The sequence below is a fragment of the Vombatus ursinus genome, unplaced genomic scaffold (assembly GCF_900497805.2).
Source record: "Vombatus ursinus unplaced genomic scaffold, bare-nosed wombat genome assembly UNPS02014932.1, whole genome shotgun sequence".
NCBI lineage: Eukaryota > Metazoa > Chordata > Mammalia > Diprotodontia > Vombatidae > Vombatus > Vombatus ursinus.
This window is the reverse complement of record NW_020954710.1, coordinates 2,086,777-2,110,920: the sequence shown is the minus strand read 5'-3', so window position 1 is coordinate 2,110,920 and position 24,144 is coordinate 2,086,777. Positions and strand designations below refer to the sequence as shown.

The 24,144-nt window shown below is 48.1% G+C and overlaps 2 protein-coding genes across 6 annotated transcripts in view; one reads left to right on the top strand and one right to left on the bottom strand.

Annotated features, from left to right (window-relative positions):
* Positions 1–8,605, top strand: part of LOC114029497 (rho guanine nucleotide exchange factor 16-like) — a 70,110-nt gene extending 61,505 nt beyond the window's left edge. For both annotated transcript variants that reach the window (XM_027843966.1, XM_027843965.1), the window contains exons 12-15: positions 972–1,160; positions 4,548–4,621; positions 7,101–7,202; positions 7,730–8,605. In XM_027843966.1, coding sequence (XP_027699767.1) covers positions 972–1,160; positions 4,548–4,621; positions 7,101–7,202; positions 7,730–7,869 — 505 coding nt within the window. In that variant the 3' untranslated portion in view covers positions 7,870–8,605. The remainder of the gene's footprint in view (positions 1–971; positions 1,161–4,547; positions 4,622–7,100; positions 7,203–7,729) is intronic.
* Positions 8,606–9,375: 770 nt separating this feature from the next.
* LOC114029553 (multiple epidermal growth factor-like domains protein 6) overlaps positions 9,376–24,144 on the bottom strand; it is a 381,178-nt gene continuing 366,409 nt past the window's right edge. For 3 of the 4 annotated variants that reach the window (XM_027844048.1, XM_027844051.1, XM_027844052.1), the window contains 7 exons: positions 22,227–22,355; positions 20,862–20,990; positions 19,775–19,903; positions 18,488–18,616; positions 16,763–16,891; positions 11,389–11,436; positions 9,376–10,390 (listed from right to left, as the gene is read on the bottom strand). In XM_027844048.1, the coding sequence (XP_027699849.1) occupies positions 10,326–10,390; positions 11,389–11,436; positions 16,763–16,891; positions 18,488–18,616; positions 19,775–19,903; positions 20,862–20,990; positions 22,227–22,355 (758 nt within the window). In that variant the 3' untranslated portion in view covers positions 9,376–10,325. The other variant, XM_027844049.1, reaches the window with a different exon arrangement.

Below are 24,144 nucleotides of genomic sequence, written 5' to 3'. Positions count from 1 at the left end.
CGTCTCCCGAGAACCTGCCCCAGCAGGGCGAGAGCAGGCCAAGGGGCAGGGGGCGCTTAATGCGGACACACACCAATTGGCTTTAGCTCACTGCAGCCCAGAACTCCCAGACTCAAGAATTCCACTGGCCTCTGCCTCCCCGTCACAATAATAAAAGTAATGATAGCTAGCATTTATGTAGTGCCTACTGTGTGCCAGACACTATACTAAGCACTGTACAGATAATATTTCACAAAAACCTGAGAGGTGGGTGCTCTCGTTATTCCCATTTTATAGATGAGTAAACTGAGGCAAACAGAGAGCAAGTAATTTTCCCAGGGTCGTGGAGCTAGTCAATATTAGAGTCAGATTCAAATCCAATTCTTCTGTTTCTGAGTTTAACATTTTTGCCCCTGCACTAAGAAGAGTAGAAAGGAAGCAAGGATTTATTAAGCACTTACTGTATGCCAAGCAAGAAAAAGACAGTCTCTGCCCTCAAAGAGCTTACATTCTAATGAGGAAGAAAACACACAAAAGGGAGCCAAAAGGCAAAGGAAATGAAAGTGCTTGGCACAGCCGCGTGTTTGAAAGCTAGAGAAGCACGGCCAGGAGGGGGATGGAGGCAGGCCAGCCCGCAGACCCAATGCAGGCTCCGAACGGAACCCCCTCCCGCCCTCCCTCTCCACCTTCCTTCCTTCCTTCCCTTCCTCTCTTTTCCTGCTTCCTTCCTTTCCCTCCCTCCCACCTTCCTCCCTGTCTTCCTCCCTCCCTCCTTCCCACCTTCTTTCCTTCCCTTCCTCTTTCTCCCTCCTTCCTTCCTCCCCTCTTTCCTCACCCCTCCCGGCAGGGTGCTGGATGTGGGATTGGTAGGTAGGTGACCCAGGCCACTTGAGAACACTTCATTCAGGCATAAGACTCATGGTGAGAGCCATCACGGAGAGTGAGATGCCATCCAGGCCGAGGTCTCACCAGTCCTCTTGGCCCTTTGGCAGTGAGGAGAACTACGTGGTGATGGATTACGCCAAGATGGACCAAATCCAAGTCAAGAAGGTTGAGCCTGATGAAATCTCGTTGCCGGGAGGGGGCAACCGCAGCTCGTCCATCCCCTACCCCTTCCAGGTGACCATGCTGAGGAACAGCGAAGGGAAGCAGGAGCAGATCCTGTTGTCCTCAGACTCTGCGTAAGTAGGTGGCAGTCACAAGCCTGGGCCCCTCTTCTGGGAGCACTTGAGGGCGGGGACGGGAGAGGGCAGGCGCAGCGTTGGGGCTATGGGGGTGCAGCCACTGACCTTTGGGCTGGGCTGGTAGATAGCATGGGTTGCTTATGTGCCGTGACCTTTAGATCATTGATAGGGTCATGGATTTAGAACTGGAAGGGTCTTCCAGCTCAAATTTCTTATTTTATAGACAAGAAACTGAGATACAAAGCAGTTAAGTGTTTCCTCCAGGACAGTACAGGCTGGCTTCTGACTCCAAAGCCATAAATGGCTTTCCTGTCTTGTAAGAGATTAGAATTGCACATGCACACACGCACACACACACACACACACACACACACACACACACACACCTGCCCAAGAATGGGGTACTACCATTAGACAACAATAGAGAAATGCCCCCTATTTTGGGGAAGGATTTAATGAGTCAGATTTTGGACATGTTAGGTTTGTGGTGACATCCACACAACTAAGTGGAGATGTCTTTTCATGATTTAATAAGCCCTTGATATCATCTAGAGATGTGTTATTAGATGTCATTTGGAGTGGACCTGTGACTGTATTGGTATAGAGAACTTCAAATGAAGATACTCCCTCTATCGGTACACCTGGATGTATTTAAATATGCCAATCAGCACCAGCTTGGTGGTGGAAGGAAGGAGGGAGGGAGGGAAGGAAGGAAGGAAGGAAAGAAAGAAGGAAAGTGGGAAGGAGGAAGGAAGGAAGGAAGCATATGGGATAGCAAAGGGTGCAATTAATAAACAAAAATTTTCAATTGTATTTGTCCTTGGTTATCAAGGAAAGTGTGTAGGGGAGAGTGTCATGTCTTTCTTTACAAAACTCTCATTCAGGGCTTTGGATTCCATGGCTAAGATGTTGTATTTGGCAGAAATGTCTCCAGGATGCATTTTCTATTGAAAATTCTAAGCATCGCAGGTGCAGGACTTTGCAGCATAACATCACCATCTTGTATTCCTGCTGAAACATAATCTATTTTTCTCTGGTTCTCAAATTCATAATTACTATAAATCCCTTCACTTTGATTTGTTTTCATTTATAGGGCCTTTCATCCATTTTTTCCCCAGCACTTTGTAGTTTATATATTTGTAATTCCATAATTTAATATCACCTTTGTTTCTGCTATCAACATTCTATTACGATACCATTTCAAAAATGGAAATAAATTTTTGAGAGACAAAAAAATTAAAATTGTTGCCCTCAGAATTTCAGATCAGAAAACCAAGGTAGATGTGTTGTGACTTTGTTGAGATACTATGGAACAGAGGTGTCAAATCCAAATAGAAAGGGGGTGGGGTAGGCACTAAATGATCCGTAAGGATGCCTGTGGGCTCCATATTGACTCAGGAAACCACAAGTTCATAGTACCTATGTTCCATTTATTTTATTTGGTATTTCCCAATTACGTTTTAATCTAGTTTGGGCCACAGGAGGGACCACATATAATGGGTCGCATATTTGACACCTCTGGTGTAGGACTCCCTCTGAGGTCTCTCCCTCAATGCACACTCAGACTCTTGGGTTTGAGTCTCCAGAAGGACAGCTGCTACTTTCAGGGTTTAAAAGGAAATTCTGAGGGACTGTGATTTTTATCCTGTAACTCATGAGCCCCTACCAATGTATTTCTATTCGCATTAGCAAGACAGACTTAATTAGTTTTTAGAAAGGGCATTTACTAAGATGGTAGAGTAAATACGGTTGGTACTTTTGGGTTGATACAGCGGTCATGAGCGACATATGAAGAGAACATGTGTGGTCATAGGGTAAGCCCACAACTCTTAGTTGCTGCAAGTCTTTTCATGAGTCCATAGCCAGCGTTCTCCAATACAAGGGGTAGCGCTCCTTGAAGCTGCCTCCTTATTTGGGTGATTATCTTTTCTTTAATTTGCCTGTATTCGTATTTTTCAGTATGTCTCAGATCCCACATAGAACCTTTCTTTTCCAGAGTGACTAGCTATTTGCCATCAGCATGTATTTGCTCTTTTCTAGGTGCCCTATTTCATACAGTCCTTTCTCTTGTGATACAATCAATGGAAATGGAAGGAAAGAAACAGACAGGACATATATGTACACACACCCAAACACACACATTTACACTACTGCCCGTCTCCCTACCAAGAATGTTTCCTTCTGAACATGGAGTCTTTCACCATTGGGCTGGCTTGCTCCTGAAATTCTCCATTGTCTCAAACCCCTGGAAGGGTCCCAAGCCAGTTTGGTCAGCTCATTAACTATTCCCACTTGACCCCAACCACAAAGGGGTGGGGGGAATCACACTTTGCAAAGAGATAACAGGAGATGTGACCGCCCATTGGGCATGTTGGAGAGAGGATTCTTGGTTAGGTCTGGAATGGACTAAATGGTCCCTGGGGTGTCTTTCAAGTTGGATGCTGAGTAGCTACAAGTTTGACCATGTTGGACACATAGAAATGTGATGTTATTGAGGCTTCGAAGCCCAAAAGTTACATCATAGGATTTAGAGCTGGAAGAAACCTTCTTCCTCATTTTACAGATGAGGAAACTGAGGCCAGGAGAGGTGACACGCAGGTGTCAGAGGCAGATATGAACCCAGGCTCTTGGACTGCAGAACCAGCCTTCTCCCCACTGTGCCCTTTTTCCTTGTCTTCGTAATCATATCATCAAATACAGCAATGCCCCGGTTAGTGCCAATAACGAATCCCTTGAAGTGGTCACATGTATTTGAATTCAGTTATTCCAAATATTTAATGTTACAATTAAGTAAAATGTGGTCATTGGTTCCTGCCGAGTGGAAATATGCAATATGAATTGGAATGACGTGACCACCATGGGGAATTCATTATTGGCACTAATCAAGACTTCACTATAATTCAAGTGATTCCAGAGTCATCCAGTGCTCCAGGCCCACCTCCAGCCCTAAAGGGCTCCAGATTGGAGCTTGGGTCCCAGGGCCAGCTCTTTTTTTTTTTTTTTTTTGGTGAGGCAATCAGGGTTAAGTGACTTGCCCAGGGTCTCACAGTTAGTAAGTGTTATGTGTCTGAGATTGAAGTCAGGTCCTCCCGGCTTCAGGGCCGGTGCTCTATCCACTGTGCCACCTAGCGGCCCAAGGGCCAGCTCTTTTTGAACAGGCCGGAATCCCAACCCTTCTGTTCATTGTTTGTGTGACCCTGGGCAAGTGTCTCTGTCCCTATCTCGCTCTGCCTCCATCTCTCTCACTGTTTTTCCCTAGTTCTCTCTCATCTCTCCCTGCTTCATCCTCTGTAAGATGAAAAGGTTGGGCCCGATGTCCTCTGAGGTCCCTTCTCGGTCCCTGAGAGCTGCAGACCCTCAGCTTGTTTTCTCTCGTGTCCACAGGAGTGACCGGGCCCGATGGATCACTGCCCTGGAGCATAAGGAGAATCAGGAGCAAGGCCTAGCCAGTAAAGGAGGTAAGACTCGGGCTTGGGAGGGAGGACGGAGCCAGATGGGGGCGGGCGGCTCAGCCTCCTCCGTGCAGCTGGAGCGCATAACTCTGGCTCTTGCTGAAGGGAGCTTTCAGCAGGTGGGAGTTAGGGAGTGGAGGAGCTCAGATTCTTCAGAGATGAAGCAGAGGCCAGGATGCTTATGGTGGAGCAGGAGTCCGGAGAGCTGAGCGCCTGGGGTCTGAGGGCCTGGGGGCCTCGCTCCGCCTGCAGCTGTAAGAGAAACAGATGCCCCTTCCCCCCTTGCCACACCTCAGATGGATCTGAGAACATCTGTCACTGCTCCTAGCCCTAAGTTAGGGTTCCCTGGGATAGCCCTGGTTTAATTCTCCTCAGATCTTTGGGGGTCTTTGTGTCTGTAAACACCCCTGTTTGTGTCTTTGCGAATGTGGAGGAGGGCGCAGTGCAGATCTGTGAGCAGGCATTGAACACTGTTAACCACCCTCTCCCCCATACTCTCTTCTCTGCATTGTTGTGACTGCTCTTAATTCTCACCCAACGTGTCTGACCTCTCCTTCCTTCGCAGTCTCTTTTACCGAATCTTCATGTCACACCCAGTAACTATGGGGTCAGGGATCCCCTTTGGGGATCCATCCATAGGCCTACTTTGCTTTTCTGTCTATACTCTCTCACTTGGTAACCTCACCAGCTCCCATGGGTTTAGTTATCATCTTCACCAGGAAAACTCCCCAATTCAGCCAGTTCTAGTTCCTTGGCCCCGAGTTCCAGTCTGTCACCATCTGCTGACCGGACATTTCAAATTGAAAGTCCTGCATGTGTCTCTAACTCCACTTGTCCAGAGCAGGACTCTTTCCCTCCAAACCCACCTCTCTTTCACGCACTCCTTTTCCTGGCAAAGACCCCGCCATCCTTCCAGTTACATGTACTCACAAACCTCAGGGTGGTCCTCAATTTCTCGCCCTCCCTCACCCCACACACCCACCCAGATGCCCAAATCTCTTGGATGTTTTCCCTTCTTATCTACTCACATAGCTAGTTCAGGCCCTCGATTTCCATCTGAACGATTGTAATATCATGCTAATTGGTATCCTCGCCTTCTATCCTCAACCCAGACCTAACACAGAACAGGTCTGACCACTGACCCCTGCTGATTACATTCCAGTGACTCCCTATGACCTCTGGGATCAAATCAAGACTCTTTTGTTTGGAATTTAAAATTCTTAACAACCTGGACCCAACCTGTATTTCCAGCCTAATCACGTGGCTCCCCTCTGTATTCACTGTGGTCCTGCCAAACTGGTCTTCGTCACATGCCTCTTTCGTGATGCTGTATCTCCCACCTGAGTCCCTAAGCCTGGAATGCTCTTCCTCTCACCTGCATCAATCAGAGCTTCCTTGAGGGCTCAGCTCAAGCACCAGCTTCTCTAGGAGGCTTTGCCTACTCCCCCAAGAGAGCCACGTGCCCATTTTTGTATTTACTTATACGAGTACGTGTTGTCTGTCTCCGTGAGAATATATTTGTTTCTGCCCTCCACCCACCCAGTGCCCAGATAATGCTGGGACAACAATAGGCACTTAATAAGTGCTTATTAATTGAATGATTGACAGTCATGAGTCTCTGTGTGCCTGTGAGCCTCTTTTAAATCGGAGGTTTTTCTTGGCCTCCCTTCTGTGTAGGGTTAGACAGAAGGAGGCTTCTCCCAAGTGAGAAATTGGGGACAAAGCAAAGGGCCATCCGTAAGCCAGGAGATGCTCCCTGGGCGCCCTCTGCTGGCCCCACAGTGTGGCGCACGAGCCAGAGCCCAGCCCCTGCTCTCCGCCTGAAGTGGGGGCCCAGGAGGTAAACCTGAGCCGGCCAGAGGAGGCTGGGGCTGCCCACGAGGAGCCAGGCCCAGGGCAAGGAGATAGCTCCCTGGATTAGGATCTGCCTTTGCGGCAGGCTTACTCTCGCCTCCTGGGTCCGGACTTGAGGGCTGTGGCAGCTGGGACTTGGCCCCTTCTTTACCTGGGGGCCGACCCCAGCCTCCCAAGGTGGGGCCCCCTGGGTACCGGCATCCCCGAGGACTAGGCCTCACTTGCATTCTTTGGTCCAAGGCAGGGGTTGGGGAAGGCGGACGCCACCCCTCCTCTCCCATAGACCCTCACCTGGGCAGGGCAGGGGACAGGAAGAGCTATCTGGTTCTTTCCTTCCCTCCTCTTCCCTTTCCTCTCTCCCTGCCTCCCTCCTGTCTTCTTCATCCTCTCCCCCCTTCCTTGTCTTCATCCCCCTCCCCACCTCCTTGTCCTCTGCTTCTCCCCCCTCCTCATTCTCTTCTCCCCACCGTCTTTGTCCCCTTCGTCCTCCTCGCTCCCCGATTCCTGGTCTTCTCCCTCTCCCACTGTCTCCCCCTCTGGTTTTTGGGCAGCAGAGGCTCAGGGAAGCCCCGACCCCCTTCTTTTCTCTGTCATCATGCCCTGAGTGACATATCTCCATCCTTGCCTTCAGACCTGCACCAGGTGGAGATCACCAAGGCCTATTTTGCCAAACAGGCCGATGAGATCACCCTGCAGCAGGCAGACGTGGTCCTGATCCAGCAGCAGGAAGACGGTGAGCTCCCCTTGGATGAGCCCCGACGGGCCAACTTCTAAAAAACTTCACAGAATGTTACGCAGCCAAGCTAAGTGTGCCTCTCTTTACGCAGTAGACGCACTGTGGGGCAAATATTGTGTTGATTGGATCCTGATTTAACATCCTAGAGAAAGTTATTGATGATTGCCCACACTTCTACAGGGCTTGGGGTTCAAAAACTGCTTCTCTTACAATAAACCTGTGAGATAGTGCAGGTGTTATTGATCCCATTTTACAGATGGGGAAACTGAGACTTAGGTGAATTAATTTGTCCAAGGTCATATTTGAGAACTTGAAAGCATGCTCAATTATTCTTTAATCCCCTTTCTAATATGTCTTTAATAGGGAAGACCCCTAGATTCCCTGATCCATATGGGGACCCCAGACATTTTAGGATGGTATCAAGAGTAGACCCACTGAGCCAGTGACCTTCCCATCAGCAGCCTCTGCTCTGTCCAGACACTCGGGAATGAGCTTTCCTTTCTACCATTTTTTTTTCTTAACAGGCTGGTTTTATGGAGAGCGTCTGCGTGATGGGGAGATCGGCTGGTTCCCCGAGGACTATGCCCGAGCCATCACCAGCAGAGTGGCCGTGGAGGGCAACGTGCGCAGGCTGGAACGACTGAGGGTGGAGACGGACGTGTAGGCAACTCCTCAGAGCCTTTTCAGGCTTTCCAAGTTTCTTGTCTGGGTGCAAGGGTTTCACAACAGACCATGGATTGCCTAAAAGAGCTCTCTTCTCGAGGGTTTGCAAATGGTACCTGTGAGCTGCGAAGCCTTTCCAGGGAATCTTTGGGGTTCCAGTCAGGCACTTCCCATTACCCTTTTCCCTGGATCAATCTCTGTTCCAATTTTGGGAAGCCTGGGCACGTCTGGTCCTGAGTTTACCCCCCTTCTGTTGATTTTTTCCCCCTCTCCAGCCTGCCCCAAATTAACTTGAGGGAAGGCCACTTTAAGTGGGCTTTGGGTGGCTCCAGTAGGTACATCCCATAACTATGCACCTGTCTTCTTACCCAGAACCATCTGTCACATTCCTGACTATGGCATTACAAAGGAAATGCTTAATCCCTTGGGAAGCATTTGCATTTGAGAAGGAGACTAGGGGGCAGTGGGCTGTGCTGGGAAGAGGAGGTAGCTAGAGGTTTGAAGGACAGGGGATCTTAGGCCATCCCTGGCCTTATTAAGCCGGCCCTCCTGTCAGCTGTCAACTGCACCCCCATTTTCATTGACCCAGCAGTGACCCTCCTTCCCTTGGCCTCCGGGTCCTGCTAGGTGGGTGTGGGGGCACAGACGGACTTGAAAGCCCCCAGCCTGGATTGTACATTGTTGTATATTGTGTTTTTCTGAGAAATGTAAAAGTCATTAAAATTATTTCATTAAAATTCACTGTTTCTTAACTGCAGGAAGGGACCTTGTGTCCTGAGGCCTTATAACCCAGAATCCTAAGGTTCCTCAATCAATCAGTCCCCAAGTGCCTGGATTCCAAGGTTTTCTGCTCTGTCATCTCAGAGCCTGGAACCACGGACCTACATCTCAAAGCTTGGACCTTAGAATGAGGACGTCCAGAGTTTTCTGGATCTGGGACTCCCGAGTCTACAATTCTAGATCCATGTAGCCATCTACCTTTTGATGATACTGAACCCTGCCCAATCTTCCCATGACCTAGAACCATCCTGTCATCCCAGAGCCTGGAGAGCTAGGCCTTTGCGATACTACCACCTTGGGCTCTTGGCATCTAGAACCTTTGGGAGCCCCGTTTGGGCCCAGAGCTATGCTCTGAAGTTTCTGAATTCCCGAAGGGTCCAGGATGCTAGGTGTCGCTTTCCTCATCTGTAAAACAAGCAGTCTGGCCTAGATGGCCTCACTCTGGATCTGTGATCGTATGAGCCAAAGGGTCTTGGGGATGGGACCTCAGAGGTCACCTACAACCACCTTCATTTTATTGATGAGGAAATCGAGGCCCAGACAAGTAAAATGAATTGCCCCGAGGTCATGTAGATGGGGGCAGAGCTGGGATTAGAAGCCAGGTCTTCTGACTCCAAGACCACTACTTCCTCTCCTTAACCTCTCATTTCAAGGTTCTGGGCTCACAAGGATTTGACTTTTCCACCTGCAAAAAGCTGCCGCGTGAGAATCACACTGAACAGACCAGAAAGTTTCATTCCTTTAACTTAATTAGTTTTACACAGTGCTGGGCCCCCTTTGCCATGGAACCCTTACAGTACACATTGGTTGGCTGGTTGATATATAAAGGGAGGACGTGTTGGTTGTGCCCACTCAGCTGAAAAGAGAACTTTCAGTCCCCCTCCCCAGGATGGAGTTGGGGTGTGGGGGGGGACCACAATGCCTTTATAGCACAGAGGAGGAGCGAAGAGACCACCGTCAGGGGCTGTATACAACCCTGCCAGTGTCTCTGTGGAGCACCAGGGCTGCCCCCTACCCAGAACCTGATTTTGTACAGCTGCCCATAAATATCTTTACATAAATACATATTGGACTATATTTCCAGGTAAACAAGGAACCGCCCCCAGAACAGGACAGGGTGGGGCTGGAGCTGTCCAGTAGCCATCAGTCCCGTTGGTTAGCACCAGATGAAGCCTGCTGGTAGGTTGCAGGGAGGAGTTAGAAACAAACACGCCAAGCCCAGAGGCCTTCTCCTTGTTCTCCGAGTGTCCTGGAGTACCCTTTATGGGCTGTGGCTGGTGGGAACTGATGGGTATTCCTTAGAACACAATTGTTCCTGCTTGAGCCAGTGCCTTTGGGATTGTCCCGTCCACCAGCCCAACACAGGGAGCTTAAGATGGACCTTTCTGTGGCCATCTGTCCTTAGCCTGAGCCCGAGAGGCTGTCAGTCCATCCTCAGGCCTTTTGGGGGGGAATTGAGACCCCAGGAGTGGCGAGTTATATAGCATTGTAGTCACCATGGCCTCACCAGCTGCATCAGAGAGAACGCTGGTTCAAAAAAATGAACGACGGCTAAGGTGGAACCAGTCGACCGGTGGTTTCCCGAGGATTTTTCATCACTTACATACAGTAACACTGGAAGGACGGGCAGGGCCAGGGAAGGAAGGGTGGGCAGGAATAGAAGACAGAGGTTGGGGGCTAATGTTTTGCTGGCTGTGGGCTGAACCTGGGAGGTGATCTGTAGGATGAAGGACGTGAAGCCACTAATAACAGAAGGAGAAAGGGAAGATAAAATGAGTCTGAACAGTGATTGAGAAGCCTCTAGGTGTTTAGTGGTGTGGGGAAGAAACAGTAGCAATTTAACCACAGTTAGTGCCAAGGTAATGACCCCATCAAGATGGTGCCCAAGTCCTGAGAGTAAAACAACATTAACGGCTTTCTCTCTACAGAAAACACGGGTCTACAGTGGAGTGAGCTGACATTGTATGGGGGTTTGGGTTGGAGATGGGCTAGAACATAGAAGTACTAACTATACATACACTTGTAATTTGAGAAGTGAGCAGGCTCTACCAGTTAAGGGGATCAGGGGGTGTTAGGGTGGCTGGGCCAATGTCTTCATGAAGCATATTGAACACCACTTCCCCTTACTCTATTCACAGTGGCCTTGCCAGATACGGGGGTACATGGGTGTGGTCAAGTAGGGTTGCTGTGAAGACTCCATCAGACTCGCAGATCAGATTTAGAGCTGGAAGGGCCCTCGGAAGTCATGGAGTCTTCCCCTGTGTTTTACAGATGGGGAAAATGAGGCTGAGGGAGGAGGTGAACCGTTATGTCCAGGATCAAGGGTCTGAGCCTGGATTTGAACTCAGGTCCTCTCAACTCCAAGCCTGACACTCAATTCATTGCACCACCTAGCTGCTACTCAGCAGATTTAGGGTCACTGAACAGTATTATCTGGCTGAGGGGCAACAGGGAAAAGGGAATGAGCTCAGGCTCCGATAGGCTTGTACGTTTTGTTTGCCTTTTTAACAAGGCCTGACTTTATGACATCAGTCCCCTTGGTTCCAGGAGAGCAGGAACTTGGGGCACCCGGGCAATCTAAAACTTCCCCTCCCTGGCTCACTCTGCAAGCACGTTCGGTTCTAACAGATTCTCAGGATGTTTAGCAAGCCTCACCCTCTTCCCCACGTCCTAGGCGGACAGACGCTATCTTGAGCTCATGTTGAAAGACACAAAAGAGACCCAAAGCAGACCCCCTTACCTGGGTTGAGGACTTGGGACTTGCTGACTGGGAGCTGCAGAGGGCCACCTGAAAGATGACCAGGACAGAAAGAGAGGGATGGGTAAGCCTGATGCCTGGCGCTCTGGCTTCTGTGCAGGAGGGCAGGAGGGTCTGCTGTGCTCCTTGCCACTCCGGGCAGACCAGTTTAAAAGGGGGTGCGGAGGGCAAGAGTCAGCCCCTAAACTAGCAAACATTACCCCGTCACCAAACTCCACCCTGGATCATTGAAAAAACAAGCCTCTCCTCTCCTCCTTCCCTGCTTTTAAGCATCAAAATGTAGTCAGTACGGGAGAATGGAAAGGATGACAAATTTGGGGTCAGAGGGCCTGGGTTCAAATTCTGAGTCAGCCACGTAATGCTTGTGTGACCTTTGCCAAATCACAACCTTCCTGGGCCCGCTTCTTCATTAAATGAGAGGATCAGACGCAACAGCTTCTGGGGGTCCCTTCCAGCTCTAAATCTGTACTCTTATGATCTCATGGGCTTTCTCTTTGCCTCAGTTTCCTCACTTGTAAAATGAGGTATTGGACTTTCTGGCCTCCGTGGCCCTTTCTAGATCGAGGTCTCTGACCAATAGCCACTCAGACTTCTCTTAATGGACTCTAGGTCCAGCCTCCAGACTCGGGCTGCTCCCGTGCCTGGAATTCTCTCCTCTCTTCCCCGCCTCCTGGCTTCTTCAGATCTTAACTAAGATCCCTGGACAGGAAGCCCCTCCCGGTCCTGCCAGATCTCAGTGGCTGCCCGCTACGGTCATCTCCGGTCCATCCTGGCCGTATCTTGTTTGCACCTGGCTGTTCACATGTTATCTCCCCTGTTAAACTGGGAGCTCCTTGAGAGCAGGGGCCGTGTTTTGGTTTTGTTTTTTAACTCTTTTTTTGGGATTCTAAACACTGCACAGTGCCTTGCATATGGTAGGTGCCTAATAAATGCGTGCTGATTTGACTATTGTTTTCTCATCAGAAATTGAGTAGGTTGGACAATCAGGGCTTCTTAAATTTTTTCCACTCTGGACCCCTTCAGCGTTTCTGAAACTAGGGTTGTGACCGATGGCCTCTGAGTACCCAAGATCTATGAAGCTTTGAACTCCATCCAGGTTCAAGAATTAGAGAAGGAGAAGGCAAGGGAAGGGAGTAAGCATTTATTATGCACCTATTATGTACCAGCATCATGCTAAGTACTTTACAAATATTCTTATTTGATCCTCACCATCACCCTGGGAGGTGGGTGTTGTTATTATCCTCATTTTACAATTGAGGAAACTGAGGCAGGCAGGTTAATTGACTTGCCCAGGGTCCCACAGTTAGTAAGTGTCTGAGGCTGGATTTGAACTTGGGTCTTCCTGATTCCAGACCCAATATTCTGTCCACTGTGCCATTAATACCTTCATTTATACAGATGATGACCCATATAACTGAGGTAGCTAAGAGTGACTTGTCCAGGGTCACACAGCTAATATCAGAGGTGTGAATTGAACCCCAGCACTCCATATGCTATACCACATTGTCTGTGTATGTCTGTGTATATACTGTAAATATATGTACACATGCCGATACCTCATGCTCACTCCACTGTTTAATCCCTTCCCTTTTCTCCAAGCCCTGTGTCCAATTAAATCCATCAGCTAGGGGATGCAGTGGATAGAGTGCTGGGCTTGGAGTCAGAAAGACCTGAATTCAAATCCCACCTCAGATACTTCTTAGCTGGGTGACCCTGAGCTTGTCACTTAACCTCTGTCTGCCTCAGTTTCCTCATCTGTAAAATGGGGATAATACTAGTGCCTACTTTCCAGAGTTGTTGTGAGGATCACATGAGATAATAACTGTAAAGCTTAGCACACAGTGCAGTGCTAGATAGATGTCAGATATCGTTATCATCACTATTATTATTATTACTGTTATTATCGTGGGCATTCCTACTCAAAGGGGTATAGGGCATCATTAGGATGTGTATATATGCCTCTTAATATGATATCATATGTAAACTATGTATATTGTGCAGACCTAACTCACAGAATTACTGGCAGCAAATTGGCCCTTCGTAAACCTTCCAAAATGAGTGACCCTATTTCCGCATTTCTTTGCTTAGTGTCCAATGGACTGTGGCTGCAATACCAGATATAACCAGTAGATGTCGCTGCCCCAACATGATTTCTGTTCACATCAGTACCAAAATCCACCAAAACCCAACAGATTCCAACTTCACTCTGCCCTTTGTGGTTATCGCAGGGGTTCTTCTTAACATTTTTGGTGTCAGGGACCCCTTTGGCCAATGGCGAAGCCTATGGGCCCCTGCTCTGAATCATGGTTTTAAATGTACAAAATAAAATAGCCTTACAAAGGAAACCAATTGTATTCCAATGAAGATGTGATTATTTTCTCACATCCAAGTTCACAGGCCTCCTGAAATCTCTCCACAGACTCCTTGGGGGGTTAAGAATCCCTGGATCATTAGGTTCTAGTTCTAGAGCTGAAAGGGACGCAGAGGGCCATAGAGTTCACCCCCTTCACCTGACGTTTTGTTGACTTAACAAGCATTTATTAAGCGTTTTATGTGCCAAGCACCAGAGATACAAATACAAGCAAAAAGACAGTCCCTGCCCTCAAGGAGCTTACACTCAAATGGGGAAAGACTGCATAAAAAAGGGCTGAAAGGTAGGTGTAGATCAGGTGATTTGCCTGAGGACACAGGTAATAAGGGTCTGAAGCCATTGAATCCAGGTGGTTTTGACAACAAGTCCACTGTGTGCTACACCACGATGTCACCTAATAAGGCCGGGAGCTCACTGGTGTGCTGGTTATATGTTAACTACTTACTTGCTGTGTGACCCTGGGCAAGTCACTTAACCCCAACTGCCTCACCAAGAAAAAAAAAAACAAAACACCAAACCATATGGAGCCAGACTCCATTCCCAGCATGCTTGGATATGTTAACTACCAATGCCTGATCAATTTGCTGCCCTCTGGTCTGGTGGGTAGAGCTCTGAAATTGGAGTCTGGAAGACCAGGGTTCAAATATCCCCCAGCTGGGACCATTTATGAGTTGTGTGATCATGGACAAGGCTTTTTACCTTCTCCTCTAAGGCTCCCTCCCATCTACTCTCTGTATCTTGGGTATATGTACCTATTAATGTACATATTGTCTCCCTGTTAGAATGTCAGCTGCTCAGTTGAGGGGGGTGGGGTGGAGAAAAAAAAATACGCTTGTTAATTGGGAAAAAATAATTTGTTTCCAAAAAATGTCAGCTCCTTAAAGTCAGGGATTGTTTTTGCCTCTCTTTGTATCCCTGGTGCTTTGCACAGTGCCTGGAACACAATCATTGCCTTTCTGAGCCTCAGTTTCCTCATCTGTTAAATGGGGCTAATAACAGTGCCTACTTCACAAGGCTTCTTAGGAGACTCAAATCAGGTAACATATATAACGTACTTTGCAAACCTTAAAATGCTATAAAAGCGTGAGCTGTTGTTATTTTTATTATTATCCAGATGTGCTCCAAATGGGGCTCCCTCAGTGCCCAGCCCAGCCTTGCCTTCCATAGGCTCTTGAGTAAGGAAGGCCTCCCATGCTGAGGAGATGAACCCATGGGGCCTGGCTAGGGGGAGATAGGATGGAACACTAGCAAATCCATCCAAATAGCTATGAAATTCACATCTTGCCCAAATCAAAGCCCATCTGCTCTTGTGGGTATTGGCAGGACTCTCCACATTCACCCTGGAGTACACACAACCCAAGCCAGCTGTTTACAGGCTGGGCTCCGGGCTGGGGAGGGGAGGCACTGGGGCTCTAGCCTTCACCAAAGAGCATCCCCAGGCTCTGCAGCTGGGGCAGAGAAGGGCAGGACCAAGAAGGTGGAAACAGACTGTCAGGCCTCAATGTATGGATAGAGAGCCGCGGCATGGGGGCAACACTGGATGTAGGAATCAGAGGACCTGCTATTTACTGCTGGTGTGACTTTGGGCAAGTTCACTTCTCCTTAAGCCTCGGTTTCCTCATCTCTAAAATGGGGTGGTTGGACTCAACCTCTCAAGTCCAGCTCTAAAGCTATGATTCTTTGACCCTTAATTTGCTGCTTACTAGCCATGTGACCTGGGTTCTACAAGTCTATAAAATGACAAATTCTGGGCTGGGGGAGCCTGATCCTAGCAAGGAATCATAGGTTCAGATTTAGGGGCCTTCAAGTCCAAACTTCTCATTTTAGAGATGAGGAAACTGAGGCACAGAGAGGTTTTTTGTTTTTTTTTTTTTTTTTAAGTGACTTGCCCAAGAGTCACATAGGTATATATCCCTGGTGGGATTTGAACCTAAGTCTTCCTGACTCCAAGTCCAGGGATCTCTAAGGCCCCTTCCTGTTATATTCTGTTTTTTTGTTTTTTGTTTTTTAGGCAATTAGCTAGTAAGTGTCAAGTGTTTGGTCCGAGAATGGATTTGAACTCAGGTCCTCTTGACTTCAGGGCCGGTGCTCTATCCACTGCGTCACCTAGCTGCCCCCTCCCTGTTATATTTTGAACAATCCTCTGACCCAGAATCTGGAGACCAGGGTTTGAATTCTGAAGAGAGACACTAGCTCGGTGACCATGAGCAGGTCACTTGTATCCCTGGTGCCTAGTATTTAGTAGGTGCTTAATAAATGCTTGTTGATAAATAAGTACATTCATTTACCTCTCTGAGCCTCAGTTTCCTCATTTATAAAAGTGTTAGTAATACTTAGGATTATAGCAGAGACCTTAGAGATCGAGTCTGTTTTAGAGATGAGAAAACTGAGGCTGTGACTATGCCCCAGAGCACACAGATTGGCAGAGAAGGGATTTGAACCCAGATCCTTAGATGGCAAATCCAGCATGGAGCTACCCATGTCACAGGGTTGTCTGTGCACAGAATTTAAGCAGCCACCAGGCCCTGGGTTACGCACTGGGACACTCGGATTCTAGGCTCTGCCACCCACCTGCTCTGTGACTGGGTAATTCCCCTCCCCTCTTGAGCCTCAGTTTCCTCGTTGATAACACGATACTGAAAGAAGGAACCGTTCTACAGCGATCATCAATCACTCGTTTCATCAGCCTTTATTAGGCAAACACTTACTATGTGCCAAATGTTGGGCTAGCTGAGAAGTAAAGAACCCTGAGTAGCAACCTGCTGTAAGGCACTGCAGTCCAAATCGCAGAGCCAGCCCTACCCTGCCTCTCCCTTGGGGAAGCCTTTCACCTCTGGGGGCCTCAGTTTCCTTATCTGTAAAATGAGGGAGTCAGAGCAGATGAGCTTCAGATCTTTAACGCTGTGACCCCTGGAAGGCCAGAGTGCCTGGAACAAAGGAGGGAGGACGCCTGCTTATGACCACGATAATAGGAAATGGACTCACCTTCTCGACATGTGGGTCCAATGTAGCCTCCCATGCAGACGCACTGGCCATTGAGGGCATTACAATGAGAACTCCCCTCACAGTCACACCTCAGGGTGCAGCCGGGGCCGAAGCGATTTCCCCTGCATTCTGGGGAAGCAAGTGCAGAAGGTACTCAGACAGACCCCGGGGGCTTACAGCTCATGTTCTGTCCCTGTCAATGGTCTGTCCTAAGAAGAAACCATATCTAGGAATTTTTGCACCGGGGGAAACATGAACCAGGGCAGAGGTGAATGGAGAGGTGCGTGGTGGACACACACAGGCTGCCAAAGAGGGACCGCAGGAGAGAAGAAAGGCAAAGGGTGATGCTAAAGAAACGGGCAATTGAGAAAGAGGATGGATCGGTCACTTCCTGTGGTAGCAAAGGACTGGAAACAAAGGATTGATTGGGAAAGAGCTGGAGGGACAGAATGGAATGTCATGGTGTTGGAAGAAGTGATCAATTTGGATACAAAGAAGCCTGAGAAGACTTGTATGAATTGATGCAAAGGGAAGTAAGCAAAACCAGGAAACAACAACAACAGAAATGGTGGAAGCCCTGAAACCACTGAAATTGAATGCTCTGAGATTAAAATGATAAAGCATGACTCAGAAGAAGTGATGGGAGAAGACCCCTCCTCTGCTTCTTGGCAGAGGTGCAGGCCATAGGGGCAGGACCCTGCGTGTGACGTCAGGTTTTTTCAATAGAGGGATACATTTCACTGAATTTTTTTCTTCTAAAAAAATTCGTTATTTTAAGGGATTGCTTTCTGGATGTGGGTTAGGACATGGATACCGTGGAAAAAGTGATGCAAAAATAAAAGTTATCTATAAGATTTTATTTTTTAAAAAACGCTGAGTCAGTCGTGTGATGAAAGTGAAGGATGACCACTGGATAAGCTTCATGGTCACTGTTGCCTTTTCACTGTCCAGGGAAATCAAGGCAAGGAAAACAGCACATTGAGTGGACTCCCTTGTGGCAAAATTTTGGGAAGACCTGGACAATAATGGCATATGATGGGCAGGCACACAATCCATAACCCTTGAAGGGCTGCTCACAGATTCAGGCAAGTATTTCAGTCTCCTTATCAACTGGGTGCTAAGCTCTATCATTTCACCATTGCTAAAGGAATGCAAGCCCTAATTCTGTCCCTTCTAAATTCGGTGCCTTGGGACAAAGGCTTAGTGACCCTGCCCTAGTTATGGCCCTGTATGCCTGGGAATTCTGAAGGGTTTTGTGAGTCCAAAAATTGGGGCCCAAGTTGCTTGAGCCTAAAGGCCTTAACAGGGACTAAAGGATTCAGAAGCATAAAAACCTGTTTCTGGGTCTATTAGGAAAAAATGGGGAAGAGGGTCAAGAGACTGGGTTCTAGCCCTGGTTTTCCCACTGACCATGTGACTTTGGGCTGGTTACTTCATCTCTATGCCTCCAGCTTCATATCTGTAAAATGGGGCTATTCAAACCCACCTGAGCTACCTCAGGAGGACAGTGTTAGCAGTAAAGAGAAGACCAGGGGAGAGGGAGTATGAAAAGTGATCAATAATGGGGAATTTGAGCAATAATAAATATATCTGCCTAGTCCAGTGAACCAGGATCTGAAGGTCTGTGGTGAGAGCAGCCATATGCTAGAGACTTTCTCCCCTGAATAGCCCCACACCACAGGACAGCATTCTCTCCCTGCTTTTGACCCCCACCCCTGCACTTACCCAGGTCACACTTGGCTCCCATCCTCCCTGGTGGGCACAGGCACTGGCCGGTGACTGGGTCACATGGCACGTCCCCCTCACAGTCACAAGCCTGGCGGCAGCCAGCTCCAAACATCCCCGGCTCACATCCTGCCGGGGAGAGGAGAAGCAGAGGGCTGAGGGGCTGACCCAGGTAGCCCTGCCTGTTGAAGGCTCGGTTCAGGCACCCTCCCCCATCACCAAAGGGTGATGTCCAATAAATCCCCCCATTGGAGGGAAGACCCAGCTACAATGACCACAATGCATATGGTGCTGGGGGGCAGGTGGTCCTTGTGGGACAGGGCACATTTTCACAATCTTCACTGCGGTTTTAGCAGGAAAGGCAAGGTCATGCAGGCAGTGACTGCCAAGGAATCCCATTCAATTCAATCCAAGGAGCATTTATGAAGGGTTTACCAGATGCCAGGCCCTGTGCTGGGTACAGAGGATACAAAAATGACCCAGCCCTGCCTTTGTCAAGGAGTTCACATTCTACTATAGCAATATCCGTTGTATTTTGGGAACCCTCAGGGAAATGGATTTACTTCAATCCAATAAGTATTTATTAATTATAATAATTTATTCTGTGCCAGGTGGGAGGCAGCATGGCGTAGAGGATGGAGAATTGGCCTAGCCACGAGGAAGACCTGGGTTCAGTACCAGCCTCTGAAAAATACAGGCTGTGTGGCCCTAGCAAGTCACTTGTCTTCTCAGTTCCAGTGGCAATTATAATAATAATAATGATGATGATGATGATGATGACAGCAGCTAACATTTATATAGCACTTACCATGTGCCAGGGATTGTGAAAAGTGCTTTACAAATAATTATCTCACTTAATCCTTACAACAACCCTGAGAGGTAGAGGCTATTATTATCCTTATTTTACAGATGCAGAAACTGAGGAAAACAAATTAGGTGACTCATCCAGGGTCACACAACTAGTATCTTGAGGCTGCATTTGAACTCGGGTCTTCCTGACTCAAGGTCTGCACTCTAGTGCCCCCTAGCTGCCTAAATAGCTCTTTCTTTTTTTGTCTTTGCATCGCTGGTACCCAGCAGAGTGCCTAGCACACAGTAAACATTCAATAAATACTTGTGGGTTGGTTGATTGACTTTAAGAGGCTTAGGGTGACTACTAGACTCCTTATCAATGAAGGCTACATTAAATGGGCCTAGCAGAGAGCCCAGTAGAATGAGGCTGCCAGAGCTCCCCTTGTGGCATCAGGGGCCTAAGATGCAGGAGGCCAAGCATCAGTAGAGACTTACCTTTCTCACAGAACTGCCCCTGGAAGCCGGCGGGGCAGAGACATTGGCCAGTTTGCGGGTGGCATAGGGCTCCTTGGTGACAGTCACAAACCTCCTGGCAGCCAGCCCCGTGGAAGCCAGGGGGACATGCTGAGGAAAGAAGCCACCCCAGAAGGGCCCAAAGTGGTTAAAATGGGCCAGGCATACGGAATCCTGTCCAGGCCTCTTAGGGCCAGGAGAGCTCCCACCCCAGACCTCTGCTCTAGCAAAGTCCTCCCAGACCAGGCCTGTTTGATGAAGACTGGTACTGTAGGCGGACACATCTAAGGTGGTCTCACTTAACTGCATGGTGGATTTCAGGGTTTTTGATATTGCTAGTTTCATGATCTCATCTTTGCCTGAAACAAAAGCCACCCCCAAATCCTAGGCCTGCTCTTCCTGGCCTCACTCTGGGCATCCTTGAAGAGGATCTCCAACCAGCCTTCCTAGCCTAGTATTGACAGTGTGTGGTGAAGATGAGGCCAAGACCCCAAAAGACAGACTCTCAGAGGGTAGGGACCCCAGCAGCCATCTGGTCTGATCCCTACCTAAACAAAAACCCCCTCTACAACATCTCCACTGGGCATCCAACTTTGGCTTTCAAGTGATTCAGGAAGGGAGAGGGGGTACTGGGATCCCCCATGGGCCAGGTGACCTCTGCCTGCCCCTGTTATAGTAGTCCAGCCGCTATCCTGGCATGTGCTCACTGCCCAGAGGTAGGCTGGGGAGAACACAGCCCCAGGGATTTCAGAAACAAATCACTGGGCTTGTCCTACCTGGGAGTGGAGGGGCAGGGAGGTGCCCTGATTACCATGACAGATCTGAGCTCAGTCTCCCTCCCTCTTTCCCACCTCCACCTGGAGGGGCAGATCATAGACTCACTAAGTCTTCTCTTCTCCAGAATAAACATCCCCGGTTCCTTGAACTAATCCTCATATGGCACAGCCTCCAATCCCCCCATCGACCCAGCTGACTTCCTTGGAAAACCATCTAGCTGGTCAAAATTCCTATTAAAATGTGGTGTCCTGGATTCCGAGACGAGTCATAAGAGGTCCCCTGTGGAACTCACTGTGTTCACAGGCCTGGCCGAAATGGCCAGGGGGACACTGACAGGCACCAGTCACTCGATCACATGTCCCATTGTTGAGACAGGTACATGCCAGGCGGCAGTCAGCACCGTATTTCCCAGGTGGGCAGGCTGGAGAGAGAATGACAGAATGCTCCTAAGCAAGTCAGGGTGGGCAAGCAGAAGACTGAGTCTCCAGTGAGGATGGATAGAGGTCAGAGAAGGCAGCCTCATGGGAAGACTCCAGACATTGTGGCTGGAGCAAGACAGCTCCAGAGTATGAGCCCCCACATACATGAGGCTCCAAGTGGCACAAAGGATAGAGCTCTGGGCCTGGAGTCAGGAAAACCTGAGTTGAAATCCAGCCTCAGACACTGACTAGCTATGTGACCTGGAGCTAGTCACTTAACCTTACTGGGCCTCAGTCTCCTCTGTAAAATGAGGGGGGTTGGACTCACGACCTCGTAAGTCCCTTTGGGTCCTAAATCTATGACCCGTGGTCAGAAGGTACCCAATCGATGTGGAGGGAATCAGACTGTTGAGTCCGATTTCATGGATTCAATCTATCCACATAACATGAGCACTGTGTGTGAGGATTCTTCCCTATTAACAGCCCTAACAGTAAACTGACTTTTCTTTCCCACAAATGACGTGACAGACATCTGTCCTAAAACACATGAGCACAGTTAATTTCCAAGTCAAAATAAAGTTAACATGGAGTCTCAGAACAAACACTATGTGCGTGTGTTTCCCTTGAGGGTGATGGTGGCCTCAAGTGGTTTTGACACAAGATGGGATCTTCTCCCTGGGGCAATGAATGAGGACATTTTTTGAGAAAAATTTTGATAATTGCCGTAATAAAGAATCGTGTGCCCGGGGTCACACATGCAGTATGGGTCAAAGGCAAAACTTGAACACAGTTCTTCCTGGTTGTGAGGCAGCACTCTAATAACAACAATATGAAGAACAACAAAAATAACAACATTTATATGACAAAATGTTTGCAACAGACTTTATATGCACATATACACATATGCATACAGGCACAATGCACACATATGCACAATGCATTTACACATAAATACACATGTATACACATATGTATATATGTATAGATGTGCATATGGACATGCCTATATAAATATGTGTGTACATATTTACATATATAATATATGTATGTATGTGTATGTGTATATATGTGTGTATATATATACACACATATATATATACATATATACACACACATGCACACACATAAATCTCTTGATCCTCACCAAAAACCCTGTGAGCAAGGAGTCATTAGCCCATTTTACAAATGAGAAGACTGAGGCTAGAGGAGTGGTATTGGAGGGAAGGAAGGGCACTCACCTAGCTCACAGTGCTCTCCCATCCATCCCAGGCCACAGGAGCAGGAGCCATTGGTGGGATGACAGAGACCTCCATTCCTACAGGGACACACCAGCTCACAGCCCAAGCCGAATCGATCCCTGGGGCAGCCTGAGGGGGGACCTCCGGTTCATCAGTGATGAGTCAAGCAAAAAAGTTCCCAACCTCAGAATGCAGTCCAGGGTCTTTATAAGGGGCAGTCAGTGGATGGAAGCAGGGTTTGGCGAGCCAGGCAGGATACGTTATGTGTCTGCTTATGTGTGTCGATGCATGGAGCTGAAAGGGGGATGGGAAGAGGCAAGGGGGTCCTCAACAAAACTTACTGTCATTGAAGGTTAGTGTTCCTGGGACACTCAAGGTCAGGTGTGGGCTTGGTAACAGACCAAGGTCTATCAACCAAGAAGCAGCCAGGACAAATGTGGTCAGACTCATCCCGAGAAGGCTGACCCCCAGGAACTAAGAAGGCTGACCCCAAGAAACTAAGAAAGGAAGGGCTGCATTCTATGTTGGAGGAGAGAGTTCCCACAGAGATGCTATTGTGTCATCTTCAAATACTGCGGTCAGGCCGGTGGTGGCAGTGGGATAGAGCACGGTGCAGGGGAGGGAGGAATGCCTTTGGAGGTAGGAAGACCAGGGTTAAAATCCTGCCTCTGATATACTAGGCATAGCTACAGATATACTGATCTATACTGCCACATGCTAGTTGTGTGGCCCCAGACAAATCTCTGAGACTAGAAATAGGAAAAGCACCGACTCTGGATTCAAATGACCTGGGTTTAGAGTCAATTCAAGCAACATTTATTAAGCACCTTCTGTGTGCCAGGCACTGTGCTAAGCACTGGGGTTACAAAAAGAAGCAAAAGACACTGCCTGCCCTCAAGGAGCTTACGATCTAATGGGGGAGACAACACGTAAACCAATATCGACAAACTAGCTCTATACAGGAAAAATGGGAAGCAATTGACAGAGGGAAGGCACTGGAATTAAGAGGGGTTGGGGAAGCCCCTGATGCTTTCCGCCTTAGTGATCTTAGCAGGTCACTTAGCATAGCTGGTCCTCAGTTTCCCCACCTAAAAAATGAGAGGGGTGGGTCAGAAGTCCTTAACAGCTCTAGGCCTATAAGGATCTCTAATCCTAGGTTGCAGATGAGTCGCTATTTTGCATTAGAGATGGCATTTCTACCCTGGGAGTTTAATATACCCATAAAATCACAGATACGGACCCTTGCCCCCTCCTCCCCAAAATTGACCCCAAGGAGTTCTGTTTGGGTCCTAAGTGGCTGGGGCACAAGGCAGCATGGTGGGGTGAATGGAGAACTGGCCTTGGGGGTCAAGTCAGAAAGACCTAGGTTCAAATCCTGCCTTAGACATACCCTGGATATAAGGACAAGAAGTTCTGTGAGGTTCAGGCTACTCCCTACAACTAGTTATGTGGACTCATCTACTTATCTACTGCACTGGCGGGAGTTCCCCCACCAAGAAAATCAAAAGTCTTTGACAAAAAAACAATTTTTATAATACTTTACAGCTTACAAAGAGATCTCCTTTTTCCTGGACAGACTTGGTCATTATAATTACATAGCATTCAGTTTTTTTTCGGGTTGCTCCTTCCATTTACATCATAGTCAGTTTGTACATTGTTTCTCTAGTTTTTCTTATTCCATTTTGCATCAGTTCAATAGTCTTGTGCTTTTCTGAATTTTGTAAATTCACTGTTTTTGTTTTTTTTTTTTACATAATACAATAATATTCCATTATGTCCATATTATTCAGTCGTTCACTCTTTGTGATCCTATGGACCATAGCATAACAGTGCTGTCCATGGGGTTTTCTTGTTTTGTTTTCTTTCTTTCTTTCCTTTCTTCCTTTCTTCCTTTCTTCCTTTCTTCCTTTCTTCCTTT